Source organism: Gasterosteus aculeatus, chromosome 1, assembly GCF_964276395.1.
Source record: "Gasterosteus aculeatus chromosome 1, fGasAcu3.hap1.1, whole genome shotgun sequence".
Classification (NCBI taxonomy): Eukaryota; Metazoa; Chordata; class Actinopteri; order Perciformes; family Gasterosteidae; genus Gasterosteus; species Gasterosteus aculeatus.
The window spans coordinates 17,858,167-17,882,382 of NC_135688.1; the positions used below are offsets into that span (position 1 = coordinate 17,858,167).

General features: G+C 42.7%; 2 protein-coding genes across 5 annotated transcripts in view; both read right to left on the bottom strand.

Moving 5' to 3' along the window:
• Positions 1-210: 210 nt before the first annotated feature.
• Positions 211-12,673, bottom strand: st14a (ST14 transmembrane serine protease matriptase a). The gene is made up of 19 exons (XM_040177609.2): positions 12,249-12,673; positions 10,354-10,513; positions 9,725-9,855; positions 9,539-9,609; positions 7,831-7,997; positions 7,649-7,684; positions 7,074-7,308; positions 6,380-6,522; positions 6,177-6,280; positions 4,383-4,495; positions 4,161-4,297; positions 3,981-4,085; positions 3,760-3,867; positions 3,563-3,676; positions 2,871-2,993; positions 2,529-2,712; positions 1,862-2,133; positions 1,473-1,609; positions 211-1,186 (listed from the first exon to the last, which is right to left on the bottom strand). The coding sequence occupies exons 1-19, from the start codon at positions 12,288-12,290 to the stop codon at positions 1,028-1,030; spliced, it is 2,541 nt and encodes an 846-aa protein (XP_040033543.2). The 5' UTR covers positions 12,291-12,673; the 3' UTR covers positions 211-1,027.
• Positions 12,674-14,746: 2,073 nt separating this feature from the next.
• The window catches only part of aplp2 (amyloid beta (A4) precursor-like protein 2), a 44,641-nt gene continuing 35,171 nt past the window's right edge, over positions 14,747-24,216 (bottom strand). Inside the window, exons 12-18 of one of the 4 annotated variants that reach the window (XM_040174885.2) lie at positions 22,605-22,704; positions 21,771-21,944; positions 21,049-21,084; positions 19,429-19,511; positions 18,303-18,380; positions 17,064-17,219; positions 14,747-16,819 (exon numbers count right to left, since the gene is read on the bottom strand). In XM_040174885.2, the coding sequence (XP_040030819.2) occupies positions 16,718-16,819; positions 17,064-17,219; positions 18,303-18,380; positions 19,429-19,511; positions 21,049-21,084; positions 21,771-21,944; positions 22,605-22,704 (729 nt within the window). In that variant the 3' untranslated portion in view covers positions 14,747-16,717. The remainder of the gene's footprint in view (positions 16,820-17,063; positions 17,220-18,302; positions 18,381-19,428; positions 19,512-21,048; positions 21,085-21,770; positions 21,945-22,604; positions 22,705-24,216) is intronic. The other 3 variants (XM_040174899.2, XM_040174891.2, XM_040174908.2) reach the window with 3 other exon arrangements.

A 24,216-nucleotide genomic window follows, 5' to 3' on the forward strand; every position in this document is an offset into this window, starting at 1 on the left:
CCTAAACAGTAGTCATGCTAAGTGAAACGACATTGTATACAGTATAAAATTACTATTCTGCAAAAAAAACGTAAACCGTAGTCTAGCGACAGAAAAGTTGAAAAGAACATATTGCAGAGTAAAAAAAAAAAAATATTAAAATAGGAATTTGGGCATAATGCAAATCGAAATGGACTAGTCATCAATAATTATTTCCAAAAAGAAACAGGATGAAAACAGAAATATTTTTATTTAAAAATATTAGCTATGAAACCACAGTTACACAGAAGACTATATGAAGCAACGGAAAAATCTCAGACAAAACTTACAATACCAGTCAAAAGTTTGGACACACTTTCTCATTGAATGAGACAATGTGTACAAACTTTTGACTGTTACTGTACTTATTCATGAAAATATATGTATGCTGATATAAATGCACTTTACAACTGTAAATAGAAAAAGGCATTAATGATTAGAAGGACCGTGCTTACACAGGAGAACAATCACATCACTAACTTTTCAGGGATTTCTGCTGGACACTAAAAAGACAGTAAGTAATATACCAAGCCATAGGAGGTAAGATGGAAGGCTGTCATTGTTTTTATTTTAATTTATAAAATTCAGAACAACAAGGGAACTGGTGGGAAATTCATTCAATTGGTTTGTACTGATAAAACACGAGACAAGAGATTGCAAGGATGCACCGTTCATTTGTGTAACAATCACGCCTAAAATCTATTTTACGGGCAGCACATAACATTGTTCTCCATCAAAATGAGCTAAAAACAAAGGCAAAAAAATAAAAACACACAAAAACCTTTATTTACATTAAAACATTTTCATCAGCCCCACCCTCATAAAATCACAGTCATAAAATGCGTGTCAATTGCTTTTCACCAAATGGTGCAATATCCACCGAAGCTGGGACCGCAAGTCAGCGCCACAACACAACAAGTTGTCAAGTGAAGCCACCTCCTTTACACTGGTACTTGTCATAAGTCCGTGTCCATGTCACTATGAAGTTGTTGGATTTTTTTGCAGTGGTCTACACTCCTGTCTTTTCTTTCACCCACCCACGGAATTTGGTGACAGTTGTGTAGATGCCAGGTTTGTTCCTGCGGGCACAGCCATCACCCCAACTCACCACTCCCGCCAGGAACATGCGACTGCCGGACGGACTGGACAGAGGGCCGCCAGAGTCCCCCTAAGAGACAATCAAGGTACAAGAGAGAGTCGCTAAATGAGGGCGGGGGTGGCATCGTATGGTCGCTCTCCCCATTTCCCTGCTACACAGACTCCTTCTCTGCAGCTTTAAAGTGCAAAATGTTGGACTTTTTATCTTTTATCACTGCAGTGAAATTGACAAATACATTTCTAGCTAATTGTAAAATTTGCATGTCCATAAAATTATTTTGTAAAATATTCTTGGAGAAAGCTGAAACAATAAAAAAGCAAAAGCAGGACAGAATACGGTTCAAGGGTTTTATTACCTGACAAGCATCAACTCCTCCGGTCAGCACTCCGGCACACAACATACGAGAAGTTAACTGCGCTTTCATCAAATCGTTGCACACAGAGTGGTTGATGATTCGGACCTCGGCCTTTTGCAGCACTTTTGCAGCAAATCCTTAATCCCCAAAAAAGACCAGAAGGACAAACTCACACTTTAAATTTGGGGCTGTAAACTACAGTGACAGCAGGTCTAAGGCAGTTATAAAAAAATATATATGGTGTGTATTAGTACGTAAACAACATTTATCTGTAAGCAATATAAACACATATATGATTTTTAGTGCTACAATATAACAGAGCATTAGCTAACAAAATCAAAAACTGTTGACGGTTCATTTTTAAAGAATCCCTTTTTGTGAAAACTCACCTCCTTCTCGGGTGGCGCCCCACCCGGTGATCCACACAGTGCTCCCTGCTGGAAAATCATGTTGGGGGGACGGCAGGCAGATGGGTCTGATGTAATCAGAGTATGTGACAGGACTGTCCAGCTCCATCAGGGCGATGTCATTGTCGTAGGTATACGCGTTGTAGTTAGGGTGGGCGATGACCTGCTTCAGGTTCCTCTTCACCACGTTCTTTGCGGTATTTCCTTGGATGTGAAGGCCGAGGTAAGCTTCCCAAGTGCCGGGCTGGGAGTACCTGAAGACAATTTGTTTGTTGTCAATCTACAGACAGACATGTCATGTAGTTAAATAATTTAAGAAAACATCAAAGTGTTATGTTGACAATAACAACACAGGTCTAGTTTTACTTTGCATGTGAAAAAGTGTTTACATCTTTACATCTTTTAGAACACCCACAGTCTTTGTGTAAACGGCATAATCAACTGAATTTAAACACTATCAAGCCTCTCAACTAAGAATAAAATATTTGACCACTACTGTGGAGTTGCTGTTCTTGGGACAACTTTCATTTGTCTAATCATGGCTCTTAAACAATGTGTACGGCATATAAATACATTAATAGAGGGCAATAAAGGGGAAGAAAGCTTTCTTGTTGCCAGTGAGAACATTAAGCACAAAGTAAGCTGCTACCTTGTTCGGCTGTCATCTTGCACACAGTGGGCAGCGGTGACCAGCCACTGTGGACTGATGATGGACGCTCCACACACGTGGCCGGCACCTTTGACGTGGAGGCTGACCTGCCAGGGAAACTCCCCATCTTGTGTGTTCTCGCCGCCCACAATACGCGACGTCTTAAACAAACTCCTCCCGCAGTCTGCAACGAAAACAATCAAAGAGTCACGCGGACGCTTGCTGCAGCGCGTTGTCGCGCCTGAGGTGGGAAGTTCACATCCGTTTTGTCGTGCAAGCTTAACAATGCAGATGGCAATAATAATAAAGCATGCACCCGCTGGGTGTTTCATTGGGACATACCGCAGTTCTCCTCGTCAGATCCGTCTTCGCAGTCCGGTGTCCCATCGCATTCTGGGTTCACCGTATCAATGCATTTATTGTTTTTACATTTATAAGTGAGATCACTGCAGAGCACACCAGTGCCTAAAGAGAAAGGGATTAAAGAACAGTCAAATTTGAACAAACAAATGGGCCCTGTATTAATTCTTAAAATGTGGGGGAATTTCTCCTTTCAGAATCATCATTTGCATATTCCCTAAAAACGTATTCTATGGACATGTCCAAACAGTTTAAAACAGATAAATAAGTCTTCACATTTTAGTGAAAGTTGTTTGAGAACACTAATGAACAGCTGCCAAACAGTGGACATTGAGTTACGTCTGTGTCCACCTGATGAATGGAAGTAAACACAAGCGCAGCGATTTGAGCTCTGCTTTGATCTTCACATCTTCTGGAGAAACATGTGGTTCTTTTGCACCTATTGCTCCACTTTGCTCACTTATCATTGTTTTCTTATGTCTACAGTTAAGTGGTGAACAGATAATGTACAGTAGGTCTATCAGGGATTTTGAGTTTAGCTTCGTAAGGACATTTGGAAGCCACACAAGAGCTAATTTAATCTGCAGAGGTGCTTCACTCCAGTGGGGAAATCATTTTTATTCTTCTTAACAATGAAGATGAGATGTTTTTGCAGTTTAGAAAAGGACTCTTACTTCTCCCGCAGTTGAGCTCATCCGACCCGTCCCCACAGTTGTCTATGCCGTCACAGAGATGCTTCTCAGACACACATTTGTCATTCTTACATGTAAACAGTCCGGATTTGCACCCTTAGATAAGGAAAGAAACAGTTGGCATGAGTAACAAAACACCTGTTAAAGCTCTTGTAAAATCCGTCCTCTATGAGCCTTACCACAGTTCAGCTCGTCTGTCTGGTCTCCACAGTCGTCTACGCCGTCACATTTCCAGAACATGGGCTTACACAAGCCATTCTTACAACTGATATCCTGTGGCTTGCATTCTGAAGATAAATCACAGTTGAACTCACTTTGTGTACCAACGGTGTGGCGAGTAGTTACACATTAATGAGGAAAACTAGTTCAGGACTCGTGACGCGGTAACACAAGTACTTACTGCAGTCTAATTCATCACTCATGTCTCCGCAGTCATTCCAGCCATCACACTGGAGCTCTGTTTTAATGCAGCGCTGATTTCTGCACTGGAACTGCTTAGGACAAGCTGCGGATGACATCACAGGGCTGACGTGAGATAGACTCGCCCAGTGTCTAGAAATAACCATCATCAGTCACTCACGGTCTTTGGCGTTGATGGCCTCATAGGACGCATTAAAGCCTTGGTCCACATAGGAGGCATCAGAGAAAAACACAACTTCCATGGTGTTGGTCTGGCTGGTTTCTGTTACGGTTCCGTCAGGCTTTTCTCCACAAAATCTGAGGGTGACGCGCGCAAGTAGTGAGACGTCTGCTCTGTTATGTAAATCCTGTGTGGTTTTCTGAGATACAAGCATGGACTCACTTCTTCCCGTTGACCTGCACGTAGTCTTTAAGACAGTCCTCACTGTCCTTCTGCCCGGGCTCAGACAAGAGGAACGTCTTGAACGTCAACTTTACCGCATTGCCATTAGGGACCTTAATGATGGACAGACGGTTGACAACTTATCGACATGTGGACGCAGGGAGCCTCCGAGGAGCTGAACAGAAACATGATATCGCTGTGTATGAAGAGTTGATTGACAGAGAACTCATCTGACCTCTTACACCTACTTTTGCTCTGTCACTCAGTCCCACTCCTCCTACTCACAAAGCCGGCAATCACCCTCCCCCATTGACTGACTCTGTACCTGTTAGTCGCAATATTCGCTCCCTCTCTCCCTCCTCCCTGGCATCCTCTGTTCTATCAGCTCTACTGATTCCTTCTCACTCTTGCATCCTAACGCTGCTGCAGAGACTCTCCTCTCATCTCTTTCCTCCTATCTAGACTCTCTCTGCCCTCTTACGACACGACGGACTGGCAAATCCCCTCCGGCTCTGTGGCGGTCTCAACCACCATGCGAGCGTCATAAAGGAGATGGCGTAAATATAAACGACCTGATGACCTGCTTGAATTTCAATCTCTCCTTCCTCTTTTTCTGCTTCTATCTCTGCTGCCAAAGGCTGTTTCTACCAATCCAGAATCGAATCTTCATTTTCTAACCCCAAAAAACTCTTTTCGATCTTCTCCAACCTCCTCGAACCCCCTAGCCCTCCTCCCCCCTCCACCCTTCTTCCGGGTGACTTTGTCAACTACTTTACCAAGAAAATAGCTGACATACGCTCCTCTTTCTCAAATCCACCTCCTACTTCTTGCGTCCCACTGACTTCACCTCTACCGCCCTCACTTTTCTATCAACCCCGACAAGACTGAACTACTTCTCTTTCCGGGAAAAGACTCTCCGACCCAGGACCTGACGGTCAACTATGGCAACTCCGTGTTAACGCCCACTTTGACCGCTAGGAACCTCGGCATGACACTCGACAGCCAACTCTCCCCGACTCCCAACATCACTGCGACAACACAATCCTGTAGATACACGCTCTACAACATCAGGAGAATACGTCCCCTTCTCACTCAGAAGGCAGCGCAGGTACTGATTCAGGCTCTTGTCATCTCCCGTCTGGACTACTGCAACTCCCTCCTGGCAGGTCTCCCTGCCACCGCCATTCGACCTCTGCAGCTCATCCAGAATGCAGCAGCTCGACTGGTCTTTGACCTTCCGAAATTCTCCCACACTACTCCACTCCTCCGCTCTCTTCACTGGTTACCGGTGGCTGCCCGCATCCAGTTCAAAACATTGGTGCTCACGTACCATGCTGTGAATGGATCGGGTCCAGCTTACATCCAGGACATGGTCAAACCCTACATCCCGACCCGCACTCTCCGCTCTGCATCTGCAAAACTACTCGTCCCTCCGTCACTGAGAGCAAAACACTCGACTAGATCACAACTCTTTGCTGTCCTTGTTCCAAAATGGTGGAACGAGCTCTCTGAAGACACCAGGACCGCAGAGAGCCTTCACATATTCCACCGCAAACTAAAGACACACCTCTTCAGACTCTACCTCCACTAAAGACTAACAAATGTAGCACTTAAATTGTACTTGTAACGGCTCTTATTTATAGCAAATTGTAAATTGGCTTATTTGAGGAAATTACACTTTCTTGTTCTTCTGAGTTTGTATCCTTATGGTTGAATGCACTTCTTGTAAGTCACTTTGGATAAAAGCATCAGCTAAATGACATGTAATGTAATGATTAAGTGCCGTCGTCTCACCTGAATTGACCACTGACACAAATTCCGAGGAGGATAATAACTTGGAAAGTTGGGAGAAGTGAAGGTGCCCTTTTCACCCATCAGATTGCCACCGCATGTTACAGCTGTTAAAAATATATCAGTGTCAGGATTTGATTTGATTTTTCCAAATGTGAAACAGTTATAATGCAGATCAACAAAGAGTTTCAGACATTAATCCCTACCTTTACTTCCGCGCGGGACTTGTGAGACTTTTGCTCTGAAACCCGGGTAGTCGTTTTCTTTATCTGAGGCCATCGTCACCAGCATGACATTGCCAGAAGACAGAAAGGTCAAAGGTTGACTAGGTGAGTGGTACCCACACATTCTGAGGAAGAAAAAACAAACAACATATATTTTCTGTATGCACTGTTCACTGATTTGATGTTATCGAGACCATCATTTGTTTTTAATTGCATGTTCAGATCAAATGTCTCTACGACAACATTTTCTTTCATCCATAAGGAACCGCAAAGGCTGATCTGCATCATCTTATCTTGAAAATTATCCGGCTAACTCAGTTAGCCGCGTACAAGGAACAGGGCCCGGGCAATTCATTCACAGCATGTTTTTTCCAGTTTGGAATAAATTTCTCAAATTCATTCATCGAATCGGCCCAAACAGTTTGACTCTAAACTAGTATATAGCCACTCTGATTATTCCTTGTTAACCCAGGCAGTGATAAGCAACTGCACCTTTGTAAGCAGTAAAAGGAAACATTAGAAACACAGCATGTGACCAGCAGAGGGCATCACATACAAGAGTCCTCTCTATCCTATTCAGAAAATACGCCGCTGGATGAATGTAGGAATACGGAAGGTAGTCAAGTTGTGGCTCTGCTTAAAGCTGTATTTAGATGAGACCAAAGGAAAAACTCACTCTTCCATGACGCTGCTCTCGATGGCCACCAGGGAGTCGTAGATTTTGATGAAGTCATTACTGCAGTCCTCTTCCAGATTCATTGTGTCAAAGTCGAGCTTGATGATGTGCTTGGGGTCGGCTCTAAGCTGCCACTGGATGAAGGTGTTGGGGGGATATGCACTATTAGGGAAGCCAGGCGACTGGATCTGTCCGATTTCATTGGGCTTTGTATGCATTGAAAACTGCATATATCCTGAGACAGAAGAAAAGGCATTGAGGGATGCTCCCATTCAGATCACAAGAACCAATTATCTCAATGTAAAGTCAATGACTGCCTGTTCACAAACTTATTCTGATATCACCGTGCATGCTCATTTGAAACAGCTTTCTTATTTGTACTTCAGAATTTAGCATGTTTTGAATATGATGGAACACTGTCCTTAAAATACACAAGTTACAAATGTGTTTTTGCCAAATAGAAACAAGAGTTTCAGCCGTTTCAAACCGCGTGAACTAAGTGTAAAGACACGTTTGCGGTTTTCCACTTACACAGATGAGTTGTCAATAATAAAGACATCGAGAAGAACACTTACTGCTGAATGGTGTTGAAAGGAGTCGGGTATCAAGTGCTGTAAGATGAAACACATAAAAATAACTTTGATGAGGAATACTGAAGGTATATGCATATGTCAAACATGACATTCTGCAACAAACCGTAAGCAGAAGCGAATGATGAATTATAGACTGAATAAGCAAACGAGGCCTGTACTTGTACCTGAAGATCTCACATCTTCAAGGACCAGAGAGTTGCTGGGTCTGGCCACGCGTCGCTGCTCTTTGTCCACCAGCTTGTCCATTGAAGACATGGCTGAGTCAACAGAGGCCTCTTGGCCTTGAGGGACATTGAACTCGGACAGGTAGTAGCTAATGACACTGCCTTCACTGAGGGCAAAGAGACAATACGTAAATAGATTTTTCGATTTCTCTCGATTCTCTCCAGAACGATTCGGAATCGATTCAGAAAAGTCAATAATCGGAATTTTAAAAATGAAATTAGTTCACCTGCTATGCACGCATGCGGGTCTAGTGCGCCCAACGCGCATGCGCACTAAACGCACCGAACGCACATTTGTTATAAACAAAGTTGAAGCGGCACTAAAATGGCTGCAACGGAGAGCCCTAGACGTATACGACCGGCACCGGCTTCTTTAAAAGCTGCCGTACGGCAGCATTTTGGATTTTATGAGATTGACGGCAAGATGGACAAGACTTACACCATTTGTAAGGACTGTAGAAGTAAAATAAAATACTTTGGAAATACAACAAATCTGCAGAGCCACATTTCCCAACACAACTCAGGGTTGGGAGGAAAAAAGGCACCCGTTCCTGATGGCAGCCAGGTGACGATTGAACAGGCACTGGTATAACTGCCACACAACTCAGAGAGGGCAAAATGGATTACTAAATCCATTGCCAGATTTATTGCAGTGGATTTAAGGCCATATTCAGTTGTGGAGAACGTGGGTTTTCAGGGAATGGTGACTACACTGGAGCCGAAGTACAAAATACCTTCTCGGCGATACTTCACCGAAACAGCTATACCAACGCTGTACAATGTGTTGAAATGCAAACGCCATAAAGTAGCGTATTATTGTGTAGCATAACTTATTTTCTGCCTCAGGGATATGCTGCTTATTACCCATAATAAAAGGGGCATTTTGTGTTTGAAGTCTTCTTCTTATCATTGACTAAGAGCAGCTTTTTCTTTAATAATTTAAAAGAAAAATGAATCTGTTTAATATTTTTTTTACATAGGCTTCTTCCATATTGTGTTGAAATGCAAGCTGCATTGGTTCTTGCATTGTTGATAGAAAATCATATTTGTGACAAAGATTTTTTTTTCTCTTATAAAAAAACTCACTCAAATTTGAGAAAATTTAGAAAATTGAGATGCATTGATAATCGTTTTATCAGTTTAGAATCAATAGTAGGTTTAGAATCGAATCGTTGACCTCGGAATCGAATCGAATCGAATCGTGAGGTGCCAAGAGATTCCCACGCCTAGTAAATAGTGTAGCGGTAAGAAATATAACGTAACTTCTTCTAGAAGGGTCAGACACATGGTGCCGATATATCGAGCGTCTTATTAGTCTTATATCTCTTATAGCAATGATAAGATGCTGTTTTGTAACTGTAAATTCTACGTTACTGATACAATTTAAACTAAATTGAGAGAAAGTAAATAGTAAACCCAATCCAATGTATTGTGATAGAAACCTCCCCGTTATATTCTGAACTTGCAATATTAATGAGATTGAGATTGATGTGTTTTAATATAGTGGTGCTATTTGATCTGCATGCATGCACAAAAAATAAAAACACCATTTCTAAATGTAATCTTCTTTTAGATGCTAACTAACTCACAAAAAAAAGTCAAGAGAAACATGTCTCTCTTGGTAGAGGCAATAAAGAAGGAGTCCTACCTGAAAGCCTGAACTGTAGAGCCAACATAGTACTTGGCCAACTGTGGACTCTTGGAATAGATGGATTTAAGCTGAAAGAGACAGGAGCAATATCGCAGCAGGGAGTGAATGAATGTGCTTTGAATACAACCGCTTTCATTTTCTGAAGAGAGGCCAGTGTTGTTCGGCCCCGAGCAGCAGTCTTACCTGTGAGGTCACCTGCCTCGCCAGCGCCTTGAACTCGGAGCTGTTGGAATTCTCGTAGGCATCTATGAAACCCTGGTTGGTGATCCTCATGGAGCCGCTGTACATCCTTTTAAGTCGCACATCATTACGGACTGCGGAACACACAGGAGACTGAGGATACACAGCCACACTCTTTCTGCATTGAGCCCATTTCTATCTCTAAACTGTGGCTTTCTTGACTTCTATCACTAGTGAATAAAGTGTTAAGTAGAATTTAACTTGCTTCAGAACATTTTCAACAACAGGCTGTTATTTTATCAGATTGAATTTAATGACTTGTTTTCTATTCCCTTGATCTATCTACAATATATATATATATATATATATATATTACCTCCTGTTCTTAGTCCTGGTAGTTTATCCATTTGTTTGTTAACAATATATTTCAAAACTTCAGCAGATTTCAAAGACATAGAGAGGAATATTATCAAGATCCAGCAACATTAGCTTGAATAAAATCAATCTAGCAGATGCAGGAGCTTATGAAAGGTAAATCTATGCAATTGATCAAAAATCAAAGCATTCTTTTTTCACAAACTGTTTGCTATTTAGTCCTATGATCAAATAGATATCAAGGAAGGAGTTCTTACAGTGGAAATGCCAGACTAGCAGTCCGGTCATTAGAGCGATGACGGCAGCAAAGATCACCACGCCGATGACGGCCCCAACGATCCCCGGGCCCTTCTTCTTCTCCAGCTTTTTGTTGTCCGATGCGGGCAGGAACTGGATATTGGTGTCCCAGTCCTTGTCCTAGATGACAGACAGAGCGTTGTATTTGTCAATAGTGGGAACACATGGGTGGACATTTAAACTCTATGCTGCAGGTCGGCGATAGTAACCGAAGGCAAAGGTTCTGGTGTGGTTCAGGAACGCTCTCAGCCGGCGTTTACCCGAGGAACTCGGTCCATAAACCTGTCCGGAGATGTGACAAAGTATTTGTCTTTGACCGCCGGCTGTTTTTAGAGGTCATCTGAGCCGGATTTCCTTTTATATCCACTCACAAAACAAAAAGTACCGTTTTGGTGTCTTGCGCTCTAAATGAAGTAGAAGCAAACTCTGAGCGTGAGTCACGGCTTGGAGTTTACCTTTAAGAGGTGAGGCGCTCGCGGGTTAGGGAGTACAAAGGTTTCACCATTTCAAATCCTGTCCAACCTGCTGGGAACAAACCACTCGCTGGTCTGTTGTGGCACATAACAAGTTTCTGTGCGTTTGCCCGCTGTACTATAGCACAACATTTAAAAAAGGTCCCAGGGTCATATTAATAATTTTAAAAAGAGGGCTTTGATTTTGAGGCCTGCAGGTTGTAATATGACACGGTGCTTATTGGAGGATCGTCCGCAGCGCAAAACTACACCTTAATAAAGTGTCTCCCTGTGCGTATGAACAGCTGAACGACTACCATTAGATTTACTGCACCTACGGCAGCACGCGCTCCTCTTACAAGAACAGGTGTGTCATTCTAAGTTCAAAAGCTCCCTGCAGTCTGTGGAATACGTTATGTATGGATCTGTGTCGTTTGTTAACCATGCTTAACACATTTATTACCCAAAGCGTTCTAAATAACAGGCTGCAAAATAAAAGAACACCAATCCAATCTTCTTAGTAACAGTTAATGTAACCGCCTCTAACGGGAATCTAGTCATATATTTAGAAGACCAGTGAAATACAAAACATGCAATTCATTACAACACAATTCAAATGCCTTTAGTCATCACATTGTGTCACTGTCGATCTCCTGCAGAGCAACGTCCCTCCTCAGATGTGTCCTGCTCACACGGATGTCACAGCACAGAAGGGAAAGACTCGGGTGAACTAGTCCCAACAGGGTGGAGTAATTTCGAGGAATTCAGGGCCTCCAGGCCGCCCGCTTTGCTTTCCGAGGACTTTCACAGATGAAGCTTCTCCACCATGTAGAGAGAATGGTGCTTGGTGTGTGTGTGTGCAGCCTCAAAGGCCTGGTTTGTTCTCGGGATCAAAATACGGTAACAGAAAATGATGCCATGGGACAAAGAGCACAAGATTGTAAATTGAAAAAAAAAATCTACTGCTTTAAAATAAAATATGAATCAGGTATCCTATGAATTGCGGGTGGTGTACTATTACTTTTTAAAATGTATTTTAAAAGCACACAAAATGACAAAATGAACAGCAACGAAGCAGAGACTGCGTGAAAGAATTGCTGCAGGATTTCTCACATCTGTCTCTGAAAACACCGCTGATGTTTGTTTCTGTTACGGTGAAAACACAAGCAACCTGCTCTACTTCACACACGGACACTTCTGCTGCGGGAAGGTTCGTTCCGCGTCGCTGCCACTGAATCGCTGACATTTTAAGGTTCTGCATCGGTTCGAACCACTTCCGGTCTGATCGTCACAAATACGCACCGATGTGAGCAAAGAGTCGTTGAGTTACCGCCCCAACTCGTCCACTAAGCTCGCGTCTTTCCACGTCAACGGGTTAAAACAACACCGCAGACGTCTCTTACCGGCTTCGGGGTGTATCTCAGTCCGCTGTCCATGTAGTCCATTACGAGCCAAAAACACCTGAACTTCTGCTTCTTCTTCTTCTTCTTCTTCTTTTCGCTCCTCTGTTTATTCGAGTAGCGTCAGGTGCGTTTTCAACCTGCGGGCCTTCGGCCGCCGAGAGTTTCGTCTCGTGTTTGTCAACGAATTAACAAATTAAAAAAATTAAATAATAAATAAATGTACTCCAGTCAGGTTACGACGACGGAAAATGTCTTTTGGTGTCTTCAAGAGAACTGTCTCCCCGGTCGAGGTGCTCACAAACGTCCGTCCGGCGCGAATCCGTCGTGGACGAAACTAGGTGAGTCGGGAGGAACTCTGTCAGAGGGCTTCGGGTTTCTGAGGGCGTGGCTCGCGCACCTGTCGCGACTTCCTGTTTACTTGCCACAGGTAAGCAGGAAGCCGTTACCTTTTATGGGAAAGGACTACAGAAACACGCTGAAGTAAATAAAAGCACGCAACTCATGATATTGTGTTACTGACAGTGCTTGAAGTTAACAATGTGTTGTGGTGTTTCGAACATTAGATTCAGCTTGGGCAAGATTCAAAAGTGTTAACTAATCAAAATACTTCAAGTGAAGTGGCAAATGGTACTTTAAAATGTATTCTTGCTTCTTTGTGTGAACATATACATATTCAAATAGCTTGGTGTGTGTGTAGATTGGAGGAGGCATTTGTGAGTATTTGTGTTCTCTGCAGGAAACCGATGGATTGCCTACTCCAGGTAGGGAATGTGTCCTTACCCCAGGTGAAGGAGTTCAAGTACCTCGGGGTCTTGTTCACGAGTGAGGGGAAGATGGAGTGTGAGTTGGGCCGGAGAATCGGAGCTGCGGGGGCGGTATTGCACTCGCTTTACCGCACTGATGTGACGAAAAGAGAGCTGAGCCGGAAGGCAAAGCTCTCGATCTACCGGTCAATCTTCGTTCCTACCCTCACCTATGGTCATGAAGGATGGGTCATGACCGAAAGAACTAGGTCACGGGTACAAGCGGCCGAAATGGGTTTCCTCAGGAGAGTGGCTGGCGTCTCCCTTAGGGATAGTGTGAGAAGCTCAGCCATTCGCGAGGAGCTCGGAGTAGAGCCGCTGCTCCTTTGCGTCGAAAGGAGCCAGTTGAGGTGGTTTGGGCATCTGGTGAGGATGCCCCCTGGGCGCCTCCCTAGGGAGGTGTTCCAGGCACGGCCAGCTGGGAAGAGGCCCCGGGGAAGAGCCAGGACTAGGTGGAGAGATTATATCTCTGCACTGGCCTGGGAACGCCTTGGGATGCCCCAGTCAGAGCTGGTAGATGTGGCCCGGGAAAGGGAAGTTTGGGGTCCCCTGCTGGAGCTGTTGCCCCTGCAACCCGACCCCGGATAAGCGGTTGAAAATGGATGGATTTGTGAGAATCTAAAACTAATTACAAATAGATGTTTCATTTGACTTCATTGACTCCAGCCCCCTGCGACCCTCTATGACGGATAAGCGGTTTGAAGATAGATGGATGGATGTTTCATTGGAAGATCACGTAGGGCTCTGTAAGCATTTTAGACTTCACAACATCAATTTTAAGCATTTGTATAAGCCTATTTTAGTATCATTTCCATGACACATCCAAGGATCTGCTTCATCTTAGTTAGAGTTTGTGCAACTGTACGATGACTCACTCTTAAATCACGTCTACTTATTTTTACATTCATGATGAGCCATACTTTTCTGTTTCAGGAAATAGCCCCTCCCATCAAAACCGAAATCCCCCTAATCCGTGGGGAAATAGATTGAATTATTTTTTGGGAGCGATTTTATATAGTTGACTGTTTTTTGTATTTTATTTTTATTGAAAAGTGTATGAAGTTTAATACGCAATAGAATCAAGGTAATTGGTCATGTTGCAAAATGTGTTTACCCCCATTAAGATGAAAGCTCCTCTAATCTGTCCTGAAATGTACACAACCAAAATGTAAATAAAGTTTTTAGGTTTTCGTGGAGCAGAATGTGAGGCAACAATAGGTCTGAATGCAGATTGTAGACTGTATGTTAGTTATTGGGCAGTTTTTCACAGTTCATTATGTGTATGGATAACCTTTTGTTTAAGTTTGTTTTTATAAAAATAACTTTTCCCACTTTATGAGACTAATCATTGTATAGCCGATCATGTAAAGTAGGCCTGTGGCCCGCAGAGGGCAACGTCTGCGTTGGACATGGTAGTCCCTAAAAAACTCGAAATAAAAAGGCAATGAAATAAACTATTCGGCAACTAATTGATCAACTGATGTGGGAAACTAATTTGTGTGATCAATCAATATCAAGTGATGTTTAATAAATAACGCCTTAGCTTTTCGTGTTGCAGTTTCTCAAATGCAAACATTTGCTTTTTCCTCTTTTCTGATACTGAACTGAACATTTCAGTATCAGATAGTTTTTGTTTGTCATTCTTGCATACCAAACTGTCTGTTTATCTATAGATGAAAAGATGACACATCCATATGGAAGTTGTGAGTTTATTGATGTGTATCCCCCCTGTAACCACAAATCAGTTTCCATCAAATTATTTTTTTAATCACTAATATGCATATTATATTAGTTCCCAATCCTCCACCACAATCAAGCAGGCGGTTACAAGATTGAAGCCGTTTGGGTGCATAGTGAGACAGTCACATACAGAGATACTGTCACAGGAAGAAGAAAAAATAGAAAACAAGAAACCAAAATCCAAAATATATGTCATATCATATAAGAACAATGCACACCACAGGTAACCATTTGGGGGGAAAAGCCATGATTGTAACATCAACTTTACAGGCATACAAAGACAATACTAAGAGAGAGAGAAAGAGAGGGAGAAGAAAATTGTAGGAAGTGGTTTTGCCTACTTGTACGTGTCAGTATTTAAAAAAGATACGTCAGCTACATTTTTCTTTTCTTTTTTTTTGTTTTGTTGTAGAAACAAGTTCTCCAAGCCTTGTCTTTCCGTGTGTCTCTGTTTGCCTGCACAGCCCTCCAGCTCCAATTTACCTGTAGCTGGCATGGATCCAGGGCCGGCACAAGCCTTTCAGGCTACTCAAATCCCAAATACCCAAATACAGATTGACAAATAAATTAGAGAATTATTCACAATACTGCTAAATCAACCAAATGTGAACATTTTGACTTAATTTGAGTAGCCCTGGTGATTTATGGGCCCATAGCAGCTGCTCATGTTGTTAGTGCGTCTGTGCCGGCCCTGTTTTGATCGATCACACTGTTTTACGCTTCATGACCAGCAAAGCCAACAGCTGCTCCTTAAACGTGTGTGTACATTATCTACAAAATATGTTATACGCAGTTCTCTTGTTTTCTGCTTCAGATATAGAGTTCAGGAAATATTAAAACAAAATCAAAACGAGAAAACAACACTTGTTTTTAGCATGTCATCGCCTGCTGTCAGTGTTTGTGACAACGCATCCAAAATCACATAGAAACCTGTCCGATACATAGTATGGAAAGAAAAACTTCCAAGATACATTCAACTATATACCACACATCAATAGGTATTCTTTAATCTATCGATTTATACTGTTTCCCTATTGATAAAACCTTTTGTGTGTGTGTGTGTGCGTGTGCGTGTAGGAGGGGATATATGATCACATTCACTTAGTTATGGGTCAGAGTAGATGTTGTGTGATGTGTTTGAGCTGGAGGTCTGTGCACACCTTCACCTTCCCTGACTCTGTGCAACAGCGCGCCTGCAAACACAACTCATGACCACAAAGCTAAGAACCCGAAACCAACTCATAACCGCTTTCCTGGGGAGAAAAGGCATAATAAAACCAATCTATTCTTATATATATTTGAACTGTATATGTATATTTTGTCTGTTATCATAACAAAGAACAGAAGGTAAATAATTCATGATTTTTTTTCTTCTCATTTGTTGTTTCACTATACATTTTAATTGGTACAAAGAACCTTCATATACAAGCAATCTATTGAGAGGAAGAAGAACAAAATAAAACAACAATTATTTGAGCAAACCATCAGACTCTGCATGAATGACCCTTGCATGATGGAAAACTCAAGTGTACTGTCGGGTATGCTGGTTTAAAGATGGCCACTCAAAAGACATTACAAATTTTGCTTGATTTGCTTTTCACTTTCAAAAACAATGTTATACACCTTGATCTGAGATAGCTGTATTGATAATTACAAAGAAATCTGCAGTATCACATTTTACATAATGCAAAATGGCAGATACATCCCCGTCTCCAAAGAAACAAGATCAAAAAGAGCTCTATAGTACAATAGTAGCAGTAGTAGAAGTAGTAGCATTATTTAAGGATTGTTCTGATCAAACCATTAAATGGAGTTTGGATTCAAGCAAATTATCTTAACAATAGCATGTGTTATTGGTCAGTAGTATGTTCTCCCTCAGTTGTCCGTCCTCCCGACAGACTCCACAGCGCCGCCTGTGCGCTCCGTCTAGATCTGCATCTGCTCCAGATATTTGTAGGTGGGGTTTTCGTAGCCATGGTTTTGCATTTTGCTGAGGTGGCGTTCCTCTGGTGTCAGCATTGGATCAACCTGTGAGACGAAAAACACAAAACCCTCTTAATGGCCAACTTATTTAAAAGAGTTAAAACAAAGCCTAACAACATGCTGTGTGTGATGTATGCAGAGACAATGATCTACTTTGCCTTGCATTATCCACGTAACCCGGATAATTTCATCTAAATCTGACAGTGGAATTAAGATATATGGCACCGGTGTGTGTGTGTGTGTGTGTGTGTGTGTTTCACAATCTCCGAACAAATAACAGGTAGATTACCTCCACGATGCCATGACTGATAGTGCCATATTGCCTCTTCCTCAAAAGCACCAGACTGATCACAATAACGGTTGCTATGGCCACCGCGATCACCAGCAAGCCAATCAGTGCGCTGCTGCCGAAGCTGAAGTCCTCTCCCAGGGGCCGATAGGTCTCCTAACAGGTTGAAATGGGGGAGAGGAAGACAGAGAGCAACAGTGAGACATTACATGTGCAGGTAACCACTGAAGCAATGAAACGTTATCTTTGCAGTGGTAATGAAGCCACCGTCAACATACCACTCAGTAGCTACCTTAATCAGATTACTTTCTTTTGCTGAATAGACTTTCAGGTTTTTGTCATGCTGTTATTGGATAATATCTATCAAAGCTTCAGCCATCTAAAAAATATGTGTGAACTCTTATTTTTGTATTTCTAATATTCATTACGACTGAGGAGCATAACAGCTATTGATGAGTGTGAAGTCATCAATAGCTACGAGGATTTCCATTGGACTGTTATCTGTGTTTACTTTAGTGTAGCTCAAATAAAAGGATTTGCAATTATTTCTGTTGATTTGAAGTCTCTTTGCAAAGCTGCAATAGAGTCACACTTCTCATCAATATTGTTGTTGGATCGGTTTTCCAAAATATCTCCAGGGTAGTAGGTGAGTGAATTTATCATGATCAATAGTGATAATGGAAAGACACACGATTAGCACCCAGGTCTATAAATACAGAATATCCCTTTGAGATTTAAGTCAAGGTAAGACATGATTGACATGAGTGTGCCGTGCATGAAATGTGTCTTTGTGGAAGGTTGTGTAATATCTTGATCAAAACAGTGCAACCACACAACCAGTCACCTACACTCATCTTCACGATGTAATCTGGCACATATGACACAAACTAATCATATGTATTCAGCCACTGGGGAATCTTTTTTAACTGCTCATTCCCACACAGACTGAGCATGCTCAGTGTGTGCCGATTCACATCGTATCATATCACTGACATTCTAATACAATTGCATAACAAACATGCACCCATGCAGAAATAACCAAAACATATCAGACTGAACAAAAAAAAAAAAACAAGAGAAGGGAGGGGATTTGTGATTCGTTCCCAATCTGTGTTTTTTTAATGTTTAAATTCAGCTGCAGAACTAGCGTCGTTGCACTCCCTCCTTCTTTCATCCTCTCCCCACTACTGATGCCTACAGTACCCCAAAGAGCCCTGAGGAGGGCACCGCTATACTCACCAGCTCATCATCATGCATAACGCTGACTCTCTCTGCACTGTAAACCACTTCTTTAACATCCAGAGACTCATCAATCACCTGTCAACACAGACAGGGGAGCCCAGGTTACACTCACCACAGTGCGTGTGTGTGTGTGACATCGGATGTGTGCGCGAGGTAGAGAGAGATAGGCAGGCGGAAAGCGAGAGGGTGTGAATGTGCGGCGAAGTAAACTGTAACGATTATCTGTGTTTGAGGGGATGATACACTTGGAGCTGTCTTCTACAGACTGGAAGGAGAGAGGGGGGGGGTTGCAAGCATCAACAACAGACTCATCGAGGCACACAGTTAACACGTCTTTCTAAACGGACACCCGTGACGGAGAGCTCTCATCGAAGGAAAAGGCGGTGTGGGTGGAAGTGGGTGTGTTCAGGAGGCAGAATTACAGATCGGCTCCATTCAGAGACCGAGCGGTCCGGAGTCTGTTTCCCACAAAAAAAGAAAAATCAAGCACGATGAGAAGATTCATGTGTCAACGGCGTTGACCTCAGATCAATCCGTCTGAGAAGACTTGCACTGTCAAATAAGAAACATGCACGCATTCAAAAACGTCCACGACATATTTACACACACAAGTACACAGCGTTGCAGTTGGGTGTTGGATTAGCATGCATAGCACAGCACACATTCTGCAGCCACGCAGAGTTTGAAAATCCAAGAGGAGGAATAGTGTGTCTGGCAAAGAAATGTAGCAAGCGATGACTGCTGAATAAAGTGTGTAGTTGATTGGAAGTGGCCAAAGAAAAAAACAAACAAATAGCCCCGGTGAGATAGTTCTAACTATGACAACGTAATTACTGAAATAATCGGACTCATTAAAACTTGAGAGAGCTATGTGAAAGCGTTGTATGTATTCATTAATAACTGAATGAATGAACAGCCTAATTGCCTCGGTCTGAGGTTGAGGTAATTCAATTAAACTGTCGCGTGTTTGTTTATTTTAGGACAATCAATTACAATTAAATATCTTTATAGAACTTATCCAACTTTAACAATGCTGCTCTCAGTTCATTTGCTAATGAAGTTGGAAAGTTAAAATAGCTTCACGGCACAAACAGAATGATAAAAGTGACGTCAAAGATCTTACCACATTGCTGCTGATTCTGGGTTTGATGTTGATGATTTTCTCCTCAGCACCTATCAGGCCATCTAAACCAGACATGGCAGAGCCTGCAGGAGGTGAAGGAGTGCAGTCAATAATAGCAGAATAGCACAAAACAAACAAACAAACAAACAGGTATGGTGGTATAGATGGTGGACAGCTGCACAAGATATCCAGCTCTTCTCCTCACAAAAGTGGCGTCAGTCTCCTTAGTGCACTGGTGACAACAAAGCCCTTTCTTCCAATCTGCACAGTGTGGGCACTGTGACGTCAAGATGACACTGAACGTACAGTTTCTACAAAAGGTCTTCTCAAAGTGCTGTTTAGCATAGCTCCGCTTTATAAACAGCCGTTGACTAGGCAACCAGGGTTCACATATTTCCAATTTCATGTTCAAAACACTGCATCAGCATAGTTCCTCATCTACAAATCCCTGTAGATGAGGAACAAAACATTAGGTTTCAGTGACCACACCAAACATCCATGTTAGACTGATTGTTCTGGAACAGGCATAGGATCTATTAATATACACACAGCAGATATGCCATGAATAAATCATGAACTCAGAGAAGAGAGAGCAAACGGGGTAGAGCGGCCCGGCTCCTCCTGAGCAGCGCAAAGCAGCCATGAGTCTGCCGTCGCCTCTTAGTCTTCTGCTGTTCAGCCGAAAGCCAAATGCCCAAGATTAGTACAGGTGCCTTTGTCGAGCGAGGAGGAACATCGATGTATTTGCGATCCTCACACAAGCAAGAGGGACATCTGAAAGTCTCTCAGATGGTACTGCAGCAAGCCCAAATAACACACAGCACCATGGCAGTGACCTCTGAGGGAGCAATGTGACCTCAGATCCGCATGGATTTGAAAAAGTGCTCAAACGATTAGTCATTTATAGGCACATGTGACGAATATTCAATGCGGCAGAGTGTTTAAATTCTCGGGCTGCTCTCCTCTCTTGTTTTCTGTAACGTTGGACTAGTAAAAATGAAAATGCAGCAGCAGAGGAGGTTCCGTATCAATTTGTTCACTGTGTAAGATCACAGGTTTTAAGCCCAGATCAAACAAAACAGTCGACGTACCACGAGACACCATGTCTCAGATTCTAGAGGACAAATTGGGCCAATTAAGTGTTGTCTGTGGGTCAGCAGCGGTAAAGACTCGGGCATCAGACAGAACCCCACCAAATCACACGGCTCCTGTCGGAAAGAGGGGAGCGACTGATGATAGGAATGAATGTGTGGGGGGAGGAATAATTGAGTGAGGCGGTTTGACAAATGCACAGCGAACGGGATGACAGCGAGCGCGTCGGCTGGAGCTGAGAGGGGCAGCTGGCTAGGACCGTTCTCTAACACTGCTTTGCTACTCAGCATCAGGTGATAATCCTAGTATGACGAAAAGCACGAGAGCAACTCAAACCCAGCCACGCGTGAGTCATCAAAATAAATTTAAAAAGTAGAAAATGAACCACCAGATGGCTTTTGATCAAATATAAATGGTGGGAGAGAGAGGGAAAGGAGAGCAGTGGAACAAAAAATGAGATGGGAGAAGGAGGGAGAGGTGGGAGGGAGGAGGAGCGCAGGAAAAACAAGATGCAACAGAGGCACCAACCTTTCTTGAAGGCACGTGGGGAGTCTGATAGATCGCCTTGGCGTTAGAAATGAGCAACAGAAACGGAGAACAAAAATGGGGAAGGAGAAAAGAGAGTTAACTGAGGTGAGAAAAGAAAAGGCAGGATTATCAAGCTGTGTTAATTGAATAAGAAAGTCCAGCAGGAAAGAGTTTGAGAAAATATATTTTAAACAAAAAAGAAAAGAAAAAGGAAGCAATTTCAAAATGGCTGGCTCGGTCTGAGCCGTCTGGGGTGTTGGCATGTACATCAAATGTTCCTTGGGGATTTACTTGTAATTTGCCCTCCATCTTGCTGGAAGCGTTCAATCCATCACTTCTTTTTCTCGTTGAGTATTCAATCTTTTGTTTGGCAGAGATGTGACAAAGAATAAAGCCGTAACTGCTCGTTTAATACCCAAAGCTCTTGGCTCCAGCTCAGCACCGGAGCCTGAGGCTTTGTGCATTTATCAGCCCTTCAGTAGTGCTGCGTTAAAGGCCACAGGGAACTGTGCAGGCACAGATAAGTCCAAACCCACGGCTCCACAACACATTGTCATAAAACCCTTTGTAAACCGCGTTCTCCCTCCCTGAGCAACGGCTCTGGCGTGTTTCGTCACCAATCTCCTTCAGAGACACCGCGTGCGCGGCCTGTTGTTCTCCACACTGCCACTGTGTGTTGTCCGCGATGCTACTCGTGACCGACTGCGTCCGAGGCTGCTCACCCTCTGGCTCCGAACGGGACCCCAAGGATGTGACCTGGAAGGGCCGGTAGGGCTTTCCCTCGGACACGGTGACTTCCACGCTCTCCTCCGACGACACGGTGACATCTGGCTGGGATTCAGAGATGGACGACAGGAATTGGTCCATGTCAGCTTTCTGCTCCTGGAGTAACTCGTCTGCAGAAATAGGGGAAATGACAGCGTGAGATGGCTCTTCAGATGCAAACCGCTTTCAACCCGAGACGGCAGCAATGTGTATAATGAGAGCATTCCCTATTATTGTTAACAGAGCTGCAGCTGCAAGAGACGTCTGTTCCCATTTCTGCTACCAATTACTATTTTTCTGAGAGCTATCTTCCGTGTAATGCTGCCGAATGCTGCTGGCTTGAAAGCCGTGACCCAGTTCTGTCACTGCACGCTCCACTTTAATCTGCGCTGCAACAATACGCTATGGTTCTCTTAATGACGCAAAATAACAAATGAAAAAAACATGACAGACATTCCCGTCTCAAATGGTACCACTGGAAATGAATACATACAATTTCCAGTTTTAGATCAAATTGTAAAAACGGGAGCTATAGTGAGCCGAGACCCTTCAAAACAAACGCGCGAACATCGATACTGACGGTGCTGTTCTCCGTCTATGGTAATTGCTTCCCTGACAGTGCTAAAGCCCGTCTGCTCGTCTCCAACTATATTCGTGTTTCTTTTTGCACAAAGAGAAGACAGGGTCAGAGGAAATGAGATGTATTGACTGGGTCTGTTTGGCACATTTGCAAATTTCATCACTATTTTAATTTCACAGCCGCTTTGGTGTTTTGACTGAACACGACTCACCAATTTCATCCTGAATCTCCTCGGCAACATAAGGAACTTTGTAGAGCAGAGACAAACTCTGGTTCATCCTCTCCTCGATCACACGCAGGTGGGTCATCACCTGGTGTTTGAAAAACAGACAAAAAGGTTGTCATGTCAAAGTAAAAGAAAGTGAAACTGCTTCACTGAAGAGTCAGTGTTTCCCCGAGGATTATAATAGCCCAGGACTGCAGCACATTCTAAGTTCAAGCTTAATTTTATTTATTAACTGGTGAATGGTTTAGTTTTTAAATGCAGTAAAAGGTAGAAATGGCAATTGTTAGTTCTTCGTAACCAGGTCAATCTTTGTGTGAACTATTATGTTTATAATGATATGTGATATAAAATAGCTGAAAATCCTGACATTGGAGAAGTTTCTTTTTTGTAATATTCATTTATTAAAATTGTTGATTAATCATTTGAATATGAAAAATTAATTAACATAATTGTTTATTCAGCACTAATCCAGTGGCAACTAATTACAGGGATTTGCCAATTATTACAATATAAGGTTCATTCTAACAGAATTTATTCTTAAATAGCTTAAATGAACAAATCAGAAAATACATTTATCCCACAGAATCCCCCTAGATTTTAGTTAAACTAAAGAGTTTATTGTTTTAGTGGGGATAATACAAGTTGTGTCAACTAATAGATTCACAGATTAAAGTCATGGCTTTTATGTTTGGAGCTTTACACTGAGAACCAGGCAAAACATTGTGGCGGGATGACATCATTCAAATGAGTACATTCAAATGTATCTCCAGCAACCGAGAAACTACAAACCAAAGTAAAAGATGATGAACAACACAACAACAATACATTAAAAGAGACAGCTGACGCTGCAGATAGACGCATTACAAGTTCTCTAGGTCCATCATTTAGTAAATAACATAAACCATTGCCACAATGCTGCATGTGCAAAATAAAAATAATTACAATTGACTATACAGCACGGATTAGAGGACAAACTGCTCGCTGTTTTCTGACCAGAATATAAATGCTCTTAAATCTTCCCAAATGTAAACAGAACCGGCAGAAATGTGCTTTCGGCTCAAGAGAATATTTTCTTAAGATGAACTCTGAATCGGTTGCATAAAACAAGTAGCTGCATGCGATGCTTAAATCAGTAATGAGGCTCTAAACTGGCTCGACAGGATCTGCTGCCTGTCAGTCCCAATAATCACTACCACACTTGGTAAAATAATAATAAAATAACTTTTTATCAGATACAAAACTTAGTATGCTCCAAAATGTCCCCAGTCTCCTAAAAGTGGTTTCGAATCTCAATGTTGAGAGCGGAGGAACATTTCCACATTCCTGCTGCAAAAGTGGTTGGCAGACTCTGCAAACAGCAAGGCGGACCAGCTCTTGGCAGGCAACTGGCGTTTATTTCCCACTATGATGATTGACTGTTGTAATCCTCCAACACATGGCTGCAGTGCACCAGCGTTGGCAACAGATGGCAATAATGCACCTTTTCCCATTAATGGCGGGACGCAGCCCCTGTGGCACCTTCCAGTTGATGTTGAACAAACAATCCTAATTATAAAAATTGCGTGTCAGCGGGGTTATAAATGCATCGAGAAATCTC